Raw genomic sequence first — 19,716 nt, forward strand, 5'->3', positions numbered from 1 at the left:
TACTATGTGCCCTGTGTATTGCGTAGGTCATGCGAGTTTCACCGTTGAGAGGCGAGACTAGACGCCATACCCTCTCTCACCCACGCACAGACAGATACAGTGTTTAATTGCAATGAATGTTGAAAATCTCATTATTACTAAAGCAGGTGTTCTAAACTAAAAGTTACACAAGGAAAACACATCTGTATTTATGCATAAACATAGAATAATAAATAAAAACATAAGCAAAAGAAACATTAAAAAAAACGTTTGTAAATATTTGAGCATAGTGTACGTTTAGTATGTGTGCACTTTGGTGAGCTGAGTCTGGGACTGGTTTCTGTGCTAGTGAGACTCTGGACCAGCTCGTGGTTTTCATTACTTTATGTAATATATTTAAAATTTAAGAACTTTTTTTTATACAGGTATGATCAATGAAAATCAACATACGTCATGAACCTGCCTTGATTCATATGCTACTATTTTGCCATTACTGCAACGTCTTCCCTGGTGGTCTAATGGTTAGGATTCGGCGCTCTCACCGCCGCGGCCCGGGTTCGATTCCCGGTCAGGGAATGAGCTATTTTCTTCATTCTAGAAATCAGGTACAATTTTGAATCGCCATGAGACGCTGTAACAATTTCCATAAACGTCACTCAGCTTGTAACAAAGGAAGTATTAAGCTTATCAACAACCCACGCACTATGCATAACTGAATATCCAAACAGCACACTGAATATCCTCATTGTGTTTCTCTGTACACGTAGACAAGGTAGGCTAACAAACTTTTGCTTTTTATCATAGGTGTAAATTAAATAATTTAAACATAATTATGAAAGTAGTGTACCATAAGACGTTAAAAATTAAATGATTGCAGTATACTTTCAGTGTGTTAAAGACTACTATAAAATAGGGGTAAAAATGATAATAATGATAGTATGATATCACTGCTGGAAAAAAAGCAGCATGATGCATGCTGTGTACAATCAACACAGTTTTGAGAGTATGGTTTTGCTGGTCAATCAGTATGCATATACTTGCTAACGTAAACCAGCCCTAAACAACTTGGCTGGACCAGTCTGGATGTCATGATTTTCTAAGATGTCTGTGAAGATTCTCAGTCATCCAGGTCATGGTAAACTGTGGGTGGTAAAAGAGAGCAACTGGACTTGCTTGAAGATTCTTGAAGACGTTTCACCTCTCATCCGAAAGGCTTCTTCACCCTAACGGGCAATCCATTGATCATCCTAACGACGTTCTTGAGGCCGTTCACAACCAGCCCCCAGTGACCCACACCAACAGGATGACTCAATGACACCTTAGATGAGCTTTTCATCCATGAGAGGATAAATACCTGATGCTCCCTACCAGTCAGACAGAACTGAAGAAGCCTTTCGGATGAGAGGTGAAACGTCTTCAAGAATCTTCAAGCAAGTCCAGTTGCTCTCTTTTACCACCCACAATGATTTTCTAAGCCATTTTAACTCTGCTGGGACTATGTAATAATACTGGAACCATGGGAATATTTGGAACCTTTGCAAACTTTTTATTAAAACTTTTAAAATATAAAAAGCTTATGCATTTACTACCATTGACTTTTTGTACATTTGCATTGTACATCTAACTTTTAATGAAATGATGCTAGTGGTATTTGCAATTCAAATGTTGATCTGGCTTGTTTGGTGCTATATGTAAATAGTGGCATTAGGCATTGCTTTGGGGAGACGATCTGAAAAGGTATAATTTGTACAATGTTGATGGTTATTATTATTATTATTATTATTATTATTATTATGTTCATTTGGCCTAAAAGATCAGATACAGTACATATTTAAAGTTCACTGTGCCTAATGGCATGTACATACTTGTACAATTTTTTACTTTTACAGTTTTTGTGATTAGTAAACTCCACACGAAGTCAGGTAAATGGAGGGCATTTATGTGACAATCCGAACATCATTAGCCCCTCTCTCAGGATCATACAACGTTCTGTGGATGTCTCTGGTTGGTTCTCAATGTGAGTGTCCACCATTTAAGCCACTTAGAGATACACAGTGTCTCATTCCAGGTTCGGTAAGGTCTTCATTTTTGTTTTAAAAAATTTAAATGTTTGAGATCAGCAGTCATCTGAGTGTGTGGCATTGCATTATTTTATTTTATTTTATTTTCCTGAGATAGAGCTACACTATTCTGGTCAAGCCTAATGAGCAAATAGGCACTGTGGTCCTGGTGCGTTTGTGGCTTGAGGCTCGGCCTGGCTTCCCCAATCTCAACTGGCACTGTCTGGATGTACAGCTGAAAATGAACTCCAGTGCCACAGAAGTGGAGTGCTTCCCCTGCAACAGGTGGATCAAAACTGCAGATGGTGATGTGGAGCTTCGCAGCAGTAGAGGCAAGCTGTACAAAAAGCCTGAGCTTTTTGCTATAATGTTTAACTGATGGCCTGCAGTCAGGTTCATTGTACTGAGCTCACCAAGAAGAGTCTTTAGAGTCTTGATCTCAGGAGAGAAGCAAACAATGAATATGCCTAAAATATGCATTGCATTGGTGAAGAAAGCGCATTTTGGAAGCTAAAGAAAATCCATGGTGCATTATGTGGATGTGATATTGAAAACAAGAAGTACTAGGCAAATATGAATTCAACAAAGTTTGTATTTGTGCTGCTTCTTTTATTACCTTTAGTATGCTTGCTGAATTGCGAGTCACTGCAGATACTTCAAGAGCACAGGGCCAGGGAGCTGCAGAATAAACAAAAACATATCAGGTATGACATTATTCCAGAAATCATCTCTCACATTCAAACTGCTGATCTTCAATCAATCATATTCCTCCCACCAAGGAATCACTGGTGTTGCTTTGAAAGAAGACAGCAAATTTATTTTTCCTTGTAGATGGATGGCTTTTGCTGAAGGCAGCCTCCGTTGCATTGACATGTCAAGTGTGCAGGCCCTGGGTCCCAACTTGAGTTTTACCCGACAAAGGTACACCATCACCCACGTCAAACTTCTCATGTTTTTCAGATAAGGGTTATATGAACAGATTATTCAGCATGTTGTTTCCAATAAACTTGGCATGTAGTGATGGAATATTTCTTTGCCATAATGTGGGAATTGATTAATGGTAACCTGATTAGGATCTTGTTGGATAAACATGCATTGCCTCACTGTACAAGGTGCACTGATAGTTACATGTCTTAAAACCTTACAGAAAGTGCTTTGTTTCATTTTTTCAATCTGTATACATTTCTGTTCCAAAAAAGGGTTGCACTGCTAATCAATAAACTTAATTTTTATATCTCTGGCTCTCAGCCCAGGCATCAATTTGCACTACCTTAGGGGCTTTACTGATAGAGCTGAACCATGGAGTAGCATGAAGGAACTGGAGATGGCATTCATTTACAATGGAAAAGATAACACAGTTGCCAGTAAGTCAGTGATTTTTTTAACCTTAAAAAATAATGCAAATAATATCGTACATAACGTATGGGCTTATTTATTTGCCTTTCTTTCTTCCCTTGTATTTTAGAGTACGTTCAGGCTCACTGGAAAGAGGATGCCTTTTTTGGTTATCAGTGTCTGAATGGATGTAATCCTCTAATCATCAAGCAGATCCACTGCTTCCCAACTAATCTAGCTGTCACATCTGAGATGCTCACGGATTTTCTGCCAGAGGGTTCTTCTCTGGAGCAGGAGTTAGAGGTTTGTGTATGTGTATAAAAGACATTAATGCATACATGCATGCACATGTACAAAATAATATAAAAATTGGAAAAAGATTGGTTTACAAAAGTCAGTATGTAATCACATCTTTCAAAATACAATTGCTTTACAACCTAACAAAGAAATGCACAACATAAATTATATATATTTTTTCTTAATAATTAGTCACTTTACTGGTAAAGGCTCAAGGGCCCAACAGTAGCAGCTTAGCCTGCAACCTAGTGCCATAAACAGAAAGCTTGTGGTTCCACCAGGGCTTGACCCCAGGACCTGCTATATGCAAAGTAGAGCTGATAACCACTACACTATGGAACCAACCAAACAGTGCACTATTATTATCAGCTGCAAGGTTAATCACAGCTTGATATTACTAAATTCTAACATTCATTCATTCTAATACATTATCATTTCTATAGTATCAATTAATTCACAGGGACTTCTGTGGTGGATGCCCCATAATAATCTGATATATGAATAATAAATCACAATAATATACAGTGCTGTGCAAAAGTTGTAGGCACCCTATTTTTTTTATTCAAACATTGTTATAGATTTCTATTTTATAACTTCTACATTATCGAGTCAGTACATTTTATAGTTCCAAAAGTTTGTTTCCAGCACAAAATTAAATTTTACAGGAAAAAAAATGTTTGTATCTGAGCAGCATATTACATCAGAGAGCACTTTTCAGATTAAAAAAGAAAACAATGAAGGCTACTGTGTTTTGCTGCAAAATTAACAAGCAACTCTGACAGTCAAAGTGTCCAGAAGAACTGTGGCTGTTTCTGTAAGATGCTCAGTAAAACCTACAGCTCATTTCCTTATAAAACTGCACTAACTGTACCTGAGACTAATGGTTTTTTTTTTAAAGCAAAGGGTTGTCCAATATCAAATATTGACTTTCATTTATTACTGTTTACTGATCTTTATAGTATTTTTTTTAATGTAGAAACATTTCATTTCAAGAATCTTCACTCTATGGCATTTCTTTACATGTGCCATAAACTTTCACAGTACTGTATAATGATTAAATAAAGGGATATTAAAATATAGTCCTATTTTATTTTTTAAATGTATAATTCTTGTAAAAACTAGTATATCAGCTTATATGATTGTACATACCTTATTCCACACATGTATGCCTTAGTATATAACTATTCATTAAAAAGAAAACAAAATACAGCAATATAATACTATGTAAGAAACATCTCAGTGTCTCCTATGAAGCCATTTATTTTTGTATTTAAAAATCCTTTGTCTTTGAATCCTGTAATACTAATTAATACTCATGTGCAACCCACAGAACATGAGCTGGACCATGTCACATGACCCTTGTGCCATATCAGGCAGTGCAAATTACAGAACTCCTCAGCAGAGGGCAGACAAACCACTCAGTAATTAGTGATGACATGCAGCTAAATCTTGCTGTAGAGCCATTTTGAAACTACAAATTCCCATTCAGGCGGCACAGTGGTGTAGCGGTTAGTGCTGTCGCCTCACAGCAAGAAGGTCCTGGGTTCGAGCCCCGGGGCCGGCGAGGGCCTTTCTGTGTGGAGTTTGCATGTTCTCCCCATGTCCGCGTGGGTTTCCTCCGGGTGCTCCGGTTTCCCCCACAGTCCAAAGACATGCAGGTTAGGTTAACTGGTGACTCTAAATTGACTGTAGGTGTGAGTGTGAATGGTTGTCTGTGTCTATGTGTCAGCCCTGTGATGACCTGGCGACTTGTCCAGGGTGTACCCCGCCTTTCGCCTGTAGTCAGCTGGGATAGGCTCCAGCTTGCCTGCGACCCTGTAGAAGGATAAAGCGGCTAGAGATAATGAGATGAGATGAGAAATTCCCATTCAAAACCAAGCATAGTGTAGACAATTAAGTTGTAAACAACAGGAGTTGCTGTACTCACTTGGTGAGTTTGTGTGGAAGCATCGCACTTAAGAAGTCTTCTTTTTTTAAAGCAAAGGGTCGTCTCACACCAGATATCGACTTTGTTTCATTTATTATGGCTTACTGCTGTTTATAGTATTTTTTAAATGTTGAAACATTTCGTTACATTTATTTTTAAGCTATTTTTGGTCTATAACATTTTTATACATGTGCCTAAGACTTTTGCACAGTACTGTATATCACAATAATAATATATGAAAATACCATATATTTTAAAAATATGAATAACACAGGGCGGCATAGTGGTTAGCGCTGTCGCCTCACAGCAAGAAGGTCCAGGTTCGAGCCTCGTGGCCGGCGAGGGCCTTTCTGTGCAGAGTTTGCATGTTCTCCCTGTGTCCACGTGGGTTTCCTCCGGGTGCTCCGGTTTCCCCCACAGTCCAAAGACATGCAGGTTAGGTTAACTGGTGACTCTAAATTGACCGTAGGTGTGAGTGTGAATGGTTGTCTGTGTCTATGTGTCAGCCCTGTGATGACCTGGCGACTTGTCCAGGGTGTACCCCGCCTTTTGCCCGTAGTCAGCTGGGATAGGCTCCAGCTTGCCTGCGACCCTGTAGAACAGGATAAAGCGGCTAGAGATAATGAGATGAGATGAGTATTTAACTAAAAATGTATATTTGTTGATATGTTGAAGCTTTCTGTAAGGAGACAGCCCTTTGTGTCACAACTTGTACTGTTTGTCTTATGAATAAGAGGAACTAATTTGTTCATCAATGTTCCATATTAGATGTGACTAAAAATGATTAAAACATTGAAATTATTTTATTAAAAAATAGTAATAAATTTTAGGGATGTCCCGATCAGGTTTTTTTGCCCTCCGATCCGATACCGATCATTCGATTTTGAGTATCTGCCGATACCGAGTCCCGATCCGATACTTCTTATAATCCATAAAAAATAAAGACGAGGAAAGAAACGGATCCAGGATGTTCCTCATTTTTTATTTAACACCTTATTTTAACATCCAACAACTCCGTTAGCAAACAGAGCACTTACGTGAGGCAGTTTGAACAATAAATAACAAATTTTAAAAAATAACCTTAAAATACCTGGCAGGAATGTAAACAAATAAAAAAAAATAAAGTGCCACAGTGCCGGTAATTTGCTTTTAAGAACACATCTCACAGTGGTGTACAGTAATTTCAATTAAGGAAATGAACGTTTTTCTTGATGAAAACAAGCATTTCTACCCTTTCAGGTTTGAGCCCGTTTCTTTTGTCATCCAACGAAAAAAAAAAGATCTCATGCTTTGCTTTCCGCTTCGAACTGCTTCCGTGTTCAACTTTGCCGGCAACAGGCAGCCAATAACCAATAGCGTCTCCGCTACAAAGTGATGTCATGCTGCACACGTTGATGTTGCTGTGTTGAGACAAGAGGTCTGGTCTCACTCTGTGCCAACGCATAGCTATTGATGTGTTAAAAATGAGAATATATTATATAGATATATATCCGATACCTGATCGGGAGGCAATGCCCGATTCCGATCGAGTCTGAAACCATGTGATCGGGCCCGATTTCCGATCACGTGATCGGATCGGGACATCCCTAATAAATTTATATATGATGGCCAAATTGTGCTTGTAAAAGTAGAATAAAACACTTTGGGACGTCCCACCAACCCATTATTCATTGTTTAACACTTCTTGCTGTATTTTATTTCCTTTATAACACATTACTTTCAATTAACATACTTTTATGCACCATTGAGAGAGGAACTATATATCTCCTGGACTATGAGATACTTGATCAGTTACCTGCCAATGTTATCAACGGCAAACAGTCATATCTGGCTGCACCACTGTGCCTCCTGCATTACAACCAACATGGAGAGCTGAAGCCTATTGCTATCCAGGTGTGTTTAATGTTACTAGTCTTTTAGTCTAAATAGTTATTATTGACACATTCCTACTAAACAGAAATGCTTGTTGTCATATGCCTTGATATATTTTAATGTGTTTCATTTAAGGCAGATCAACATTTTAAGAATCATTAATTTGATGCCCAACAATAAAACAGCTTTCTGAATATTTGATGTTAGCTTCAGAAAACCGCTGGGCCTCAAAACCCTGTCTTCCTGCCTTCTGATTCTGCACCTGACTGGCTCTTAGCAAAGATGTGGGTCCGTAATGCAGACTTCCAGGTTCACCAGCTGCTCTCCCATTTCCTTCGCACTCACTTGATAGCAGAAGTGTGCTGCATCGCCACACTTCGAAAACTGCCAGAAATACACCCTCTGCACCAGGTATGTAGGAACAAATACTGAAATGAAGGACCATTACACTACAAAACATACAGTGGTGCTTGAAAGCTTGAGAACCTTTTAGAATTTTCTATATTTGTGCATAAATATGATCATATTTGTGCATAAATATGATCATCAGATTTTCACACAAGTCCTAAAAGTAGATAAAGAGAACCCAGTTAAACAAATGAGACAAAAATATTATACTTGGTCATTTATTTATTGAGGAAAATGATCCAATATTACATATTTGTGAGTGGCAAAAGTGTGTGAACCTTTGCTTTCAGTATCAGTGCTTTCCTTTCTCCAAACATAACGCTTCTCATTTAAACTAAAAAGTTCTATTTTGGTCTCATCTGTCCACAAAACATTTTTCCAATAGCCTTCTAGCTTGTCCGTGTGATCTTTAGCAAACTGCAGATGAGCAGCAATGTTCTTTTAGGAGAGCAGTGGCTTTCTCCTTGCAACCCTGCCATGCACACCATTGTTGTTCAGCGTTCTCCTGATGGTGGACTCATGAACATTAACATTACCCAGTGTGAGAGAGACCTTCAGTTGCTTAGGAGTTACCCTGGGGTCCTTTGTGACCTCGCCGATTATTACACGCCTTGCTCTTGGAGTGATCTTTGTTGGTTGACCACTCCTGGGGAGGGTAACAGTGGTCTTGAATTTCCTCCATTTGTACACAATCTCTCTGACTGTGGATTGGTGGAGTCCAAACTCTTTAGAGATGGTTTTGTAACCTTTTCCAGCCTGATGAGCATCAACAACACTTTTTCTGAGGTCCTCAGAAATCTCCTTCATTCATGCCATGATACACTTCCACAAACATGTGTTGTGAAGATCAGACTCTGATAGATCCCTATTCTTTAAATAAAACAGGGTGCCCACTCACACCTGATTGTTTTCCCATTGATTGAAAACACCTGACTCTAATTTCACCTTCAAATTAACTACTAATCCTTGAGGTTCACATACTTTTGCCACTCACAGATATGTAATATTGGATCATTTTCCTCAATAAATAAATGACCACGTATAATATTTTTGTCTCATTTGTTTAACTGGGTTCTCTTTACCTACTTTTAGGACTTGTGTGAAAATCTGATGATATATTAGATCATATTTATGCAGAAATATAGAAAATTCTAAAGGGTCACAAACTTTCAAGCACCACTCTGTCTAAAGACAGCTTTTTAATTGCTTTGTAGGCTAACGTGTTTTATTTTTTAATTCTATTTAATTAAATATGTTCATGAAGAGTTAGCTTGAAGATTTTTTACAAATATTTTGATGTTGACTTTTATTTATTTATTTATTTATTTGTTTGCAGTTTCTGATGCCTCATTTAAAGAATTCTCTTCAGATCAATGTCCAGGCTCGAACTTCTCTTCTGGCTTCTAATGGTATATTTGATAAGGTTGGCATCATTACCCTCAGTTACAATTTAAGAGTGTGTGTGCGTGCGCTGTTAGTTATTTGGCATGATGACAGTCAAACACAATTACTCTGACACTGATGATTCTGATTTTATCATGAAAAAAGTAAAAAAAAAAAAGAAAAAAGATAAAATATATAAATGTTTTGTAGCGGTAGACTATTTTTGTGGTGTTCATTTATAAGGAAACCATTATTCTATTTACCCTTTTCCCACCAGGCTGTAGCCTGTGGCATTAAAGCAATGCCTCTTTTGCTTGCTCGAGGCACTGACCAACTAAACTACACTTCACTGTGTGTGCCGGATGACCTGAAAGAGCGAGGACTGGACAAACTGCCCAACTGTTACTATGCGCAGGATGCTCTGAGGGTGTGGAATGCACTTCACAGGTGCTTTTAAAGATACACTATAAATCTGGCTCATAACTGAATCTTTGATAGTTCATTTTATTCAAAGTTTCAAGTGTCAACATTGTTAAATCAGAACAAGAAGATTAGACAATGATTATTTACAATGTATTATGTAAGAAATAAAACAGTCCAGGGTGTGCTGTTATAGGAAAACATGCATCATCCAAAAAAGTGATAATTTTCCCATAAATGAGACACTGCAAAATTAAACCAAGAATATCCAAAAGTATTTCTTGTATTTTTTTTCTAGATATACTGCCATATTGGTGTCCAGTACACTAAGGGATACAGACAAAAAGCTCTGAAACACCTATTTAGATTTCATGGGAGCTTTAGGTCACAATATAGATTTCTGGTTCTCTGGGTTTGAAAGTGTTACAGTATCAACATGTTTGTAATACTAGATTGTGACCACTCTCTATATTAGGAGTATGTGCATTTCTTTAAAGTCTTGCATGTGGTGCATGTTAGGATTAATTGTTGTATGATGTAGTTTATGAACGTTTGCTGTAGGTTTGTGGCAGGCTGGGTGGAATTGTACTACCATGATGACCAGGCGGTCCAGCGTGACTCAGAACTACAGAGTTGGATCCAAGAGATTCACATTGAGGGATTTCTGGGGATTACACACACAGGTGAAAACACTGAATCTGAAAACAGTCATTTGTGAAAATCTGAGCAAGATTTGCCATAATTACCAGGGATGGCCAGAATAAAGGTCTTTCATTGATAAAAAGACATCAATATAATGTTTTGGCACCAACATCTGTATAATTATCATTATTATTTATTATTGCTGTCAACAAATGTCTTGAAGTGAATTATTCTGGATTTTTGTGGAACCAAGTGCAACAGTGCCACTAATCATGAAAAAACATACACAGAATTGTATTAAAGTAGCGAGGCTGTGCCTGATTCTTTCTTGTCCAGACTGCAGATTCATTCAGTGACAATTATGCCAGATGCTTACACCCTGTGAAACACCACCTAGATTTGATCAGCATCTGGTCTCCAGCCTGCATCGCTAACACATCCATAATGTGTCATCAGTACTGTGAAGGAAAAATTAAGAGTAGATAATCACACACTGTCCAGTCAAAGTACAAATTACACAAAAGGACAGAGCACAGATCCCTAAATGTAGTGTTTTTTGGTTTGAGTGAAAGGATTACAGCTTCTTTGTTTACCATGTTTGGTATTCGGAGGAAACATGGCATGAAGCCAGCAGAGATTAAAGACTTGGAACATTTAAGTATAATTAAAATTTAAAATCACAAGTGCATGAATGCAGCTGCCTATATCTGTGTGCGCGCGCGCCCTACATTATTCTTATAATTCCACTGATGAGATCTTGTGATGTGATGAAACGAGATTGATATTTAACCCGAAATTGACATTTGATTTTAGTCCTCCCATCTAATGTTACAGCCAGTAATTACTATCAACATATTTGAGTCAATATTCAGTTGCTAAAACTCATTATTTCCATCAGGTTTTCCACAGACATTTCAGACCACAGCAGAACTGACCAAGTACATCACCATGGTGATCTTCACATCTTCAGCACTGCATGCAGCTGTCAACTTTTCTCAGGTGAATTTATTCCTTTTCAGTGACGATATACCAACAACTATTGTTTGAAATTAAAAAAATATATAGATTTGACTGTGTGTGTCATGCTTTACACTGTCATGCTTTACACTGTCATGCAAGTTAATCACAACATGGCTACTTCATAGTTTGTAATTAATAAAAAAAAAAAGGCCAAACCATGCTGATGTTTGTGGTTTTGGAAAAGACACTTTAACAACCTAACAAACAGCTGAACCTTGTTTCACACTTAGTTGGTATACATGGTGTGCACCTTTCCTTGGGTTTAGATGTTTCCCCTGGTGACACACAGATGAGTCACTTCCCAGTGTCTAAGGTTTTACTGTATTAACCTCATCTCATCATCTCATTATCTCTAGCCGCTTTATCCTGTTCTACAGGGTCTCAGGCAAGCTGGAGCCTATCCCAGCTGACTACGGGCGAAAGGTGGGGTACACCCTGGACAAGTCGCCAGGTCATCACAGGGCTGACACATAGACACAGACAACCATTCACACTCACATTCACACCTACGGTCAATTTAGAGTCACCAGTTAACCTAACCTGCATGTCTTTGGACTGTGGGGGAAACCGGAGCACCCGGAGGAAACCCACGCAGACACCGGGAGAACATGCAAACTCCACACAGAAAGGCCCTCGCCGGCCACGGGGCTCGAACCCAGACCTTCTTGCTGTGAGGAGACAGCGCTAACCACTACACCACCATGCCGCCTGTATTAACCTGAGATGATAAATTTCAATCTGAATGCTGACACTGCCATCCATGACATATTCTGTTGGTGAACAGAAAACCCGAAAATTGCACTTAGTTAGCTGGGAGGCATTTGGGAAAAAGGCGAGGGGATAACAATATACTAATATACTATTTTTGTCATAGTCTACTTAATAACAGCAATCTAAAATTCCGATGGAACATGTTAAATTTAAATTCAGGTGGACTTCAACTTGTGGATGCCAAACTGCCCGGCTGCCATGTTACGGCCCCCTCCTCAGGTGAAAGGCTCAGTGACGGAAGAAGAAATTTTGTCCTTCCTTCCTGACGTTAACAGCACCTGCAGTGTGCTCACTGTACTGCTCCTGCTGTCAAAGCCTGCTCTTGACTATGTGAGTATAGTCATCATTAACAACTAAACAAGACGAACAACAAAAAGTCCTAGGCCAGATAAAAGGAAGTCTCTGCTTGGTCAGAAATGAGTCTCTGTTTTTAATGAAATTCCTGGTAACAAGCCTGCAACTAAAATGTTCTTTCAAAGTAAAGGTATTGTATCACTCAGCAAACATAAGCGGGCTAGTATAGACTGAAATACTTATTTACTGTTAACTAGCATTATTATGTAACCACAGCACCTCCTATGAAACATCACAGGCCTTGTTCATGCCTGGCATTAACATACATCCTGAGTGGACAACACCAAGTAGAGGTGTGAAAGGGGCCCAGCGTGTCTCAAAGACACCTTGTGATCTGATCACTCAAACCACCCATGGAGGTGGTCTGGGATACATATGACCACATAACATTTGTATTGTGAACATAAAAGATTCTCGATGCAGCCCAGACATCAACAAAGGAACACCTAATTGCCCCAGCTGAAAAACTTGTAATCATTGCAAGACTGTTTGAAATCATGCTGAAAGATGGAGTTCTCCACTGCTAGGCTCATTAATAAAGGTGATATTATAACAGTAGAAACAAAACAGCGGTTTTTCTTAGCTTCTTTCATCTTATACCACAGCAATTTGTCAGTGATTACAAATGTAATTTATTTAATTATACATCATATTTTTTTAACCATTTATAATAACAATTAATGTTATGAAACATTGAAAAGACAAGATAATTCCTGTTAGTATAAATACAGAGGTGATTATAGGAAATCGCGTGCACTGACTAGTCAAGAAATTTGGATTATTTCTCAATAATCACCTCGAGCAACTCGGCAAAACGGCGGCCACTTACTGTCACCGTAAGTGAGGAAGAATTACACATTATGAAAGAAAATGCTGTTCCTAAAAGCAGTAAAGATGCTATGAAGTTTGGTCTAAAACTATTCAAAGGTAAGGTGGAATTGCGATTTATTTTATGTACTTTTAAGTACTTTATGTGAGTCGGCATAGATAAGTGACAAGTCTGTGCCACGCCGTTATTACAATTGCATACCGCTTTTGAAGTTTGAAATAAATTATTTTTTTAATACAATTAAAAATAATCACTTGTGTATTTCTGCCTAAACAATTATCTGTCTCAGGCTTAGTGAAGATCAGTGAATAATTGTTAATTATTACTTACATTATAGCAGCTATAAACAGCTGTTCCCACACTGGCTTCTCTTTTTTTCTTTCTCTGGAAGTTAATAAGACATAAAATAAAAAAAATAAAAAAAATATTGCAACTATCATAAAACTAGAATTCACAAACTCCTTCGTCCTGAAGACTTTCCTGTGGAGGAAAACTTACCGACTGTTACAAATTGCTCACAGTGGAGACTCCTTCCATAAATGTTAACTAACAGAAACCTACCGATGATTGTTTTTCTGTGTTAAATAACATGGTTTTTTTATATGTTCATTATTAGGCTTAGATTATGTAGATTGTCTGCCATACAAGTCCATGTGAATGAGCTGTTGCTACAGAAACAATAATGTATGAAAATGAGCACTTTAATATAAAACCATCATTTGAATTACAGACAGACAGGACTATTGTGTGCACGTCTGTTATAGAAAATTAATCAACACCTTCTGATCAATCAGATTTGTGAATTCAACAGCACTGTGGTTTAGATCTAATTAACATCTAATTTTTAGCAACAAATTAGCATCTAATTACATCTACAACCCCGATTCCAAAAAAGTTGGGACAAAGTACAAATTGTAAATAAAAACGGAATGCAATCATTTACAAAAATCTCAAAAACTGATATTGTATTCACAATAGAACACAGACAACATATCAAATGTCGAAAGTGAGACATTTTGAAATTTCATGCCAAATATTGGCTCATTTGAAATTTCATGACAGCAACACATCTCAGAAAAGTTGGGACAGGGGCAATAAGAGGCTGGAAAAGTTAAAGGCACAAAAAAGGAACAGCTGGAGGACCAAATTACAACTCATTAGGCCAATTGGCAATAGGTCATTAACATGACTGGGTATAAAAAGAGCATCTTGGAATGGCAGCAGCTCTCAGAAGTAAAGATGGGAAGAGGATCACCAATCCCCCTAACTCTGCACCGACAAATAGTGGAGCAATATCAGAAAGGAGTTCGACAGTGTAAAATTGCAAAGAGTTTGAACATATCATCTACAGTGCATAATATCAAAAGATTCAGAGAATCTGGAAGAATCTCTGTGCGTAAGGGTCAAGGCCGGAAAACCATACTGGGTGCCCGTGATCTTCGGGCCCTTAGATGGCACTGCATCACATACAAAATGGGCTCAGGAATATTTCCAGAGAACATTATCTGTGAACACAATTCACCGTGCCATCCGCCGTTGCCAGCTAAAACTCTATAGTTCAAAGAAGAAGCCGTATCTAAACATGATCCAGAAGCGCAGACGTCTTCTCTGGGCCAAGGCTCATTTAAAATGGACTGTGGCAAAGTGGAAAACTGTTCTGTGGTCAAACGAATCAAAATTTGAAGTTCTTTATGGAAATCAGGGATGCCGTGTCATTCAGACTAAAGAGGAGAAGGACGACCCAAGTTGTTATCAGCGCTCAGTTCAGAAGCCTGCATCTCTGATGGTATGGGATTGCATTAGTGTGTGTGGCATGGGCAGCTTACACATCTGGAAAGACACCATCAATGCTGAAAGGTATATCCAGGTTCTAGAGCAACATATGCTCCCATCCATATGGACGTCTCTTTCAGGGAAGACCTTGCATTTTCCAACATGACAATGCCAAACCACATACTGCATCAATTACAGCATCATGGCTGCGTAGAAGAAGGGTCCGGGTACTGAACTGGCCAGCCTGCAGTCCAGATCTTTCACCTATAGAAAATATTTAGCGCATCATAAAACGGAAGATACGACAAAAAAGACCTAAGACAGTTGAGCAACTAGAATCCTACATTAGACAAGAACAAGTTAACATTCCTATCCCTAAACTTGAGCAACTTGTCTCCTCAGTCCCCAGACGTTTACAGACTGTTGTAAAGAGAAAAGGGGATGTCTCACAATGGTAAACATGGCCTTGTCCAAACTTTTTTGAGATGTGTTATTGTCATGAAATTTAAAATCACCTAATTTTTCTCTTTAAATGATACATTTTCTCAGCTTAAACATTTGATATGTCATCTATGTTCTATTCTGAATAAAGTATGGAATTTTGAAACTTCCACATCATTGCATTCCGTTTTTATTTACAATTTGTACTTTGTCCCAACTTTCTTGGAATCGGGGTGGTAATTTAATGAATGTGAATGAGTCTTTTCAGTTCCTTTTCCTTACTGTATTCAAACTTTTATGCACATTTCCACTCAACCAGGCACATCTGCTCATTTCTTGACCAATCTGAGGCTTTGGTCATCACAGGGCTGTGGCTAGATATCACTTGTCCTAGACTTCTAACTGAGGTAGTTGCACTGATTAGTGAGGTCAATGCCATTATTTTGTTCCTTTGTGGTTTAGTAGGCAGATCTTACAAGCAGTCATTTTCTTTGCATAATGGCAATCAGGCTTATTTTCATAAATTTATCATCACCCATTGTTTGTATGGCTAGCTCAGGCTGCGTAATGTGCTGCTGTACTAACCAGCAAAGAGTAGCAAGTTAAGCTAATTAACTAACCCTTGTTCATGTGTCCATGAATTGTAGTATTACATGATGGTAAGTAACGCTTATGGTTGTACTGTAGGTGCCCTTGTGCCAGTACCGTGAGTGGTACTTCAACAGTGGCGCCCTTCACAAGCTTGTCAAAATGGTCCAGCAAGACCTGAAGGCCATCACTTATGACATCCTCAAGAGGAACAGCAAACTGGAGCTAGCTTACCCTTACCTTTGCCCAGATAACATTGAAAACAGTGTGGCTATCTAAAAAAACTGATTTAAATCACTATCATTTAGTAGCTAAACAAATCAAACAATAAGCATTATTAGATGATGTTTCATGTTTCACATTTCTTACAGTAGGTCTTTTGGTGCATAGTTGGAAAACTAATTAAAGAGTTTGCACAGCTACATTACTGTTGTTAATTTTGTTTCAATGCACACAGCTATGTAACTAAATTGATAGTGGAAAAAAAACATTGGCTGCATATTGTTTAAATATAACATGAGATAACACAGAACAGATAGATGTGTTTCAGTATTTTGTGGACATCACTGTAAGACACAAGGTATAATGAAAATGAAGGTAGAGAGGTTATCATCAAAATTATTGCAACCTACTCCACGACCTCTGTTGAAATTACGCATACATTGTATTTAATATCCAGAGTTTTGTAGGCCAATATTGTGAATCACAGTTCATTAAGACATCTAAGATATGAAATATGGTTATCATCAATGCAGAAACATTAAAAATAATACAACTGGCACCTTTATATAATTAATGTTGAGATCTTTTCCCTGAAAGTAATATCCAGATATTGCCATTATAAATTCAATGCAGACTATGATATATATGTGTTTGTTAAAGGAGATATGCAGAACTTTTATTTTTAAATACATTTCTGAGTGGATGGTATCTCCATCCTTGACTCTTGTATGCTGCATAAATGGGAATAAAAAAAAAAAATATATATATATATATATATATTTGAGAGTTAAAATCAACTGCAAAGTTGGCATTCAAGCTGCCCTGCTGAGCCAGCCAGCCCTAAGTGCGTGACGTCATAGCAGGAACCAGTTTTAAGGCCAAGGCCTTTTACAGCTATAGACCAAAGTCTCGTCTCATCTTCTTCCGCTTATCCGGGGCCGGGTTGTGGAGGCAGCAGTCTGAGCATGGAAGCCCAAACTTCCCTTTCCCCAGACACCTCGGCCAGCTCCTCGGGAAGAATACCGAGGCGTTCCCAGGCCAGCCGAGAGACATAGTCCCTCCAGTGTGTCCTGGGTCTTCCCCGGGGCCTCCTCCCGGGGGGACATGCCTGGAACACCTCCCCAGGGAGGTGTCTAGGAGGCATCCGAAAGAGATGCCCGAGCCACCTCAGCTGATTCCTCTTGATGTGGAAGAGCAGCGGCTCTACTCCGAGCTCCTCCCGAGTGACTGTGCTTCTCACCCTAAGGGAGCGCCCAGCCACCCTGCGAAGGAAACTAATTTCGGCCGCTTGTATCCGTGATCTTGTTCTTTCGGTCATTACCCAAAGCTCATGACCATAGGTGAGAGTCGGAACATAGCTCGACCGGTAAATCAAGAGCTTCTCCTTTTGGCTCAGCTCCTTCTTCACCACGACGGACCGGTAAAGCGACCGCATCACTGCGGAGGCCGCACTGATTCGCCTGTCGATCTCACGCTCCATCCTTCCCTCACTCGTGAACAAGATCCCGAGATACTTAAACTCCTCCAGTGGAGTAGACCAAAGTCATATAAATAAAAATTTATGATGAAAGTAAGAAATACCATTACCGACTTGCTCAACTAAGACGGATTTGACTTCATTGATTGTGAGTTGACTCTCATTAAAACAGGATAGGTGTTATAACTTATGCAACATACATGTACATGCATGCATTTTCACTGATAAAATGTAAAAGGCTAATTAAATAATCAGATGAACTGAGACAATCACATTCTGAAGCAAATTAAGTAATCTTATACCGGTAACTTAAATACACAATACAAGTTACATGTGTTAATCTAAATGCAGGTAAACAATGAGTGGTGTTGTTTTTGTGGTTTTGTATCCAAATGAGAGTCACATCTTACCCGTCTGTGTTCTCGCTTCTTGAAGGCCGATCTTGTGGCCGATTGTTTCAAAACAATCTGACGCTCAGTTGTTCATTCAGTTCTCTGTTTATTTGCTTCTTCAACGTAAGGGTGAGATATTGCTGCTGAGGCAAGCATATCCAGCGGCGAAATCAGATGGCTGGTCCACTCATTCTCCATTTTCTCCATACTGAGTACTCCGCCATTACTGCTCGGCTCAGGCAATTACTAAAATCTGGGACCGGACGTCACTGGTTTTAGGAACAACCACGGGGAGGTCACTGCCCGAGCAATAATATGTCACATCCCATCCTGTTCCATCTCGGGTTTTAGCAACAACCCTCTGCTCACACTCCAGGAGAACTGGTGCAACTGAACTTACTTTCCTTTTCTTGTAGTTTTATTTTCCTTTAATTGTTGGTACTGCACCCTCTTTCAATTCAGGCTTATAGCCAGCGCTCCTCAACAGATCAGAGGTCTCGTACGATTCTTCAGTTAAATGTGCAGAGCAGAGGAGAGACCACTTTGGAGGTGCCCAATGTGCCCATGAACTTTTCGCAAAACACGTCCAAATCTTTGCAGTTTGAACATTCTTGGGCCATGAATGCAATGTAAATCCACCTTCTGTCATGTTGCTGCACCTTCCAGTAACACGTCTACGTGGCATAGCGATAAATTAGCTCAAAATGGAAGCTCGAAGTTGCAGTCAGCTCTGTATTTTAGTATAACGGAAATGGCGATGAGACCGATAGTCTTCCTGCAGTGATGTCACAGATGCCAAGGTCATTCACTCAGACCGCTACCTATATGAATCATTTTAATCATAAAAATTACTATATTAGATTTATTGTTAACGCTTAAAACTATTTCTATGTCATTCTTGAGGTCTCAAGGCATTTATAAACAAAAAGCGAGGCCATGGTTCTGTGTATCTCCTTTAACAATTCTTCTGAAATTGGGAATTTGAAAGCTATTGAAATGGTCAGTCCTTGCCAATGGAATGTGAAGTTTATGTATGTACTGTGTCCAGACATTTGCAGAGGCTCCAACTCTCCCGCCATGGGCAGGAGATCTCCAGCTTTAGGGAACATTTAGAAAATCCTCCCGCTGACAACATAAAAATCTCCCGCCCGCCCTTACTACACACGATTAGTTAAAAAAATATATAACTTGATACGTTTATGTTGACAAAAATTAATAGTTGACTTTCCGTTTTTCGTGTGTCTGACATCGTATGGGTGGACTCAAGTGTGTACCCTGCAGTATATGCCGATTCCCCGGTCAGTACACCGATCAGCGTAACAGGGGGGATTGGAGTGAATGCCGGAGGCATGCGTGCATATGAATCAAGCGGAATTCGGTACACCGGGGGTGCACACTTGAGCCCACTCAATGTCTTAGCAGTCACCGATAAAGCATACAGATGGCGCCATTAATGATGCGCGCAAGAGAACGAGAAAACCCACGACACTCGACCATTTTGTTTGGTTTTTTGTGTCTGCATTTCT

General features: G+C 39.0%; 1 protein-coding gene and 1 non-coding gene across 6 annotated transcripts; both read left to right on the forward strand.

Annotated features, from left to right (window-relative positions):
- Positions 1-483: 483 nt before the first annotated feature.
- Positions 484-555, forward strand: trnae-cuc (transfer RNA glutamic acid (anticodon CUC)). Its single transcript has one exon. It is a non-coding gene; the product is annotated as a tRNA-Glu (tRNA).
- Positions 506-16,521, forward strand: zgc:152891 (uncharacterized protein LOC767741 homolog). Of its 5 annotated transcripts, none has more exons than XM_060936228.1 (15): positions 506-584; positions 1,869-2,052; positions 2,158-2,371; positions 2,662-2,743; positions 2,871-2,960; positions 3,288-3,403; positions 3,505-3,677; positions 7,348-7,491; positions 7,678-7,881; positions 9,215-9,301; positions 9,539-9,708; positions 10,243-10,364; positions 11,222-11,322; positions 12,274-12,444; positions 16,199-16,521. In XM_060936228.1, exons 2-15 carry the CDS (start codon positions 1,906-1,908, stop codon positions 16,376-16,378), a joined length of 2,001 nt encoding a protein of 666 aa, XP_060792211.1. In that variant the 5' UTR covers positions 506-584; positions 1,869-1,905; the 3' UTR covers positions 16,379-16,521. The 5 variants fall into 5 exon arrangements, with proteins under 5 accessions (XP_060792211.1, XP_060792213.1, XP_060792210.1 ...); XM_060936230.1 differs by lacking the exon at positions 506-584 and adding an exon at positions 633-751 and having other exon boundaries at positions 7,753-7,881; XM_060936227.1 differs by lacking the exon at positions 506-584 and adding an exon at positions 634-751.
- Positions 16,522-19,716: the final 3,195 nt, after the last annotated feature.

Source organism: Neoarius graeffei, chromosome 12 (assembly GCF_027579695.1).
Source record: "Neoarius graeffei isolate fNeoGra1 chromosome 12, fNeoGra1.pri, whole genome shotgun sequence".
NCBI lineage: Eukaryota > Metazoa > Chordata > Actinopteri > Siluriformes > Ariidae > Neoarius > Neoarius graeffei.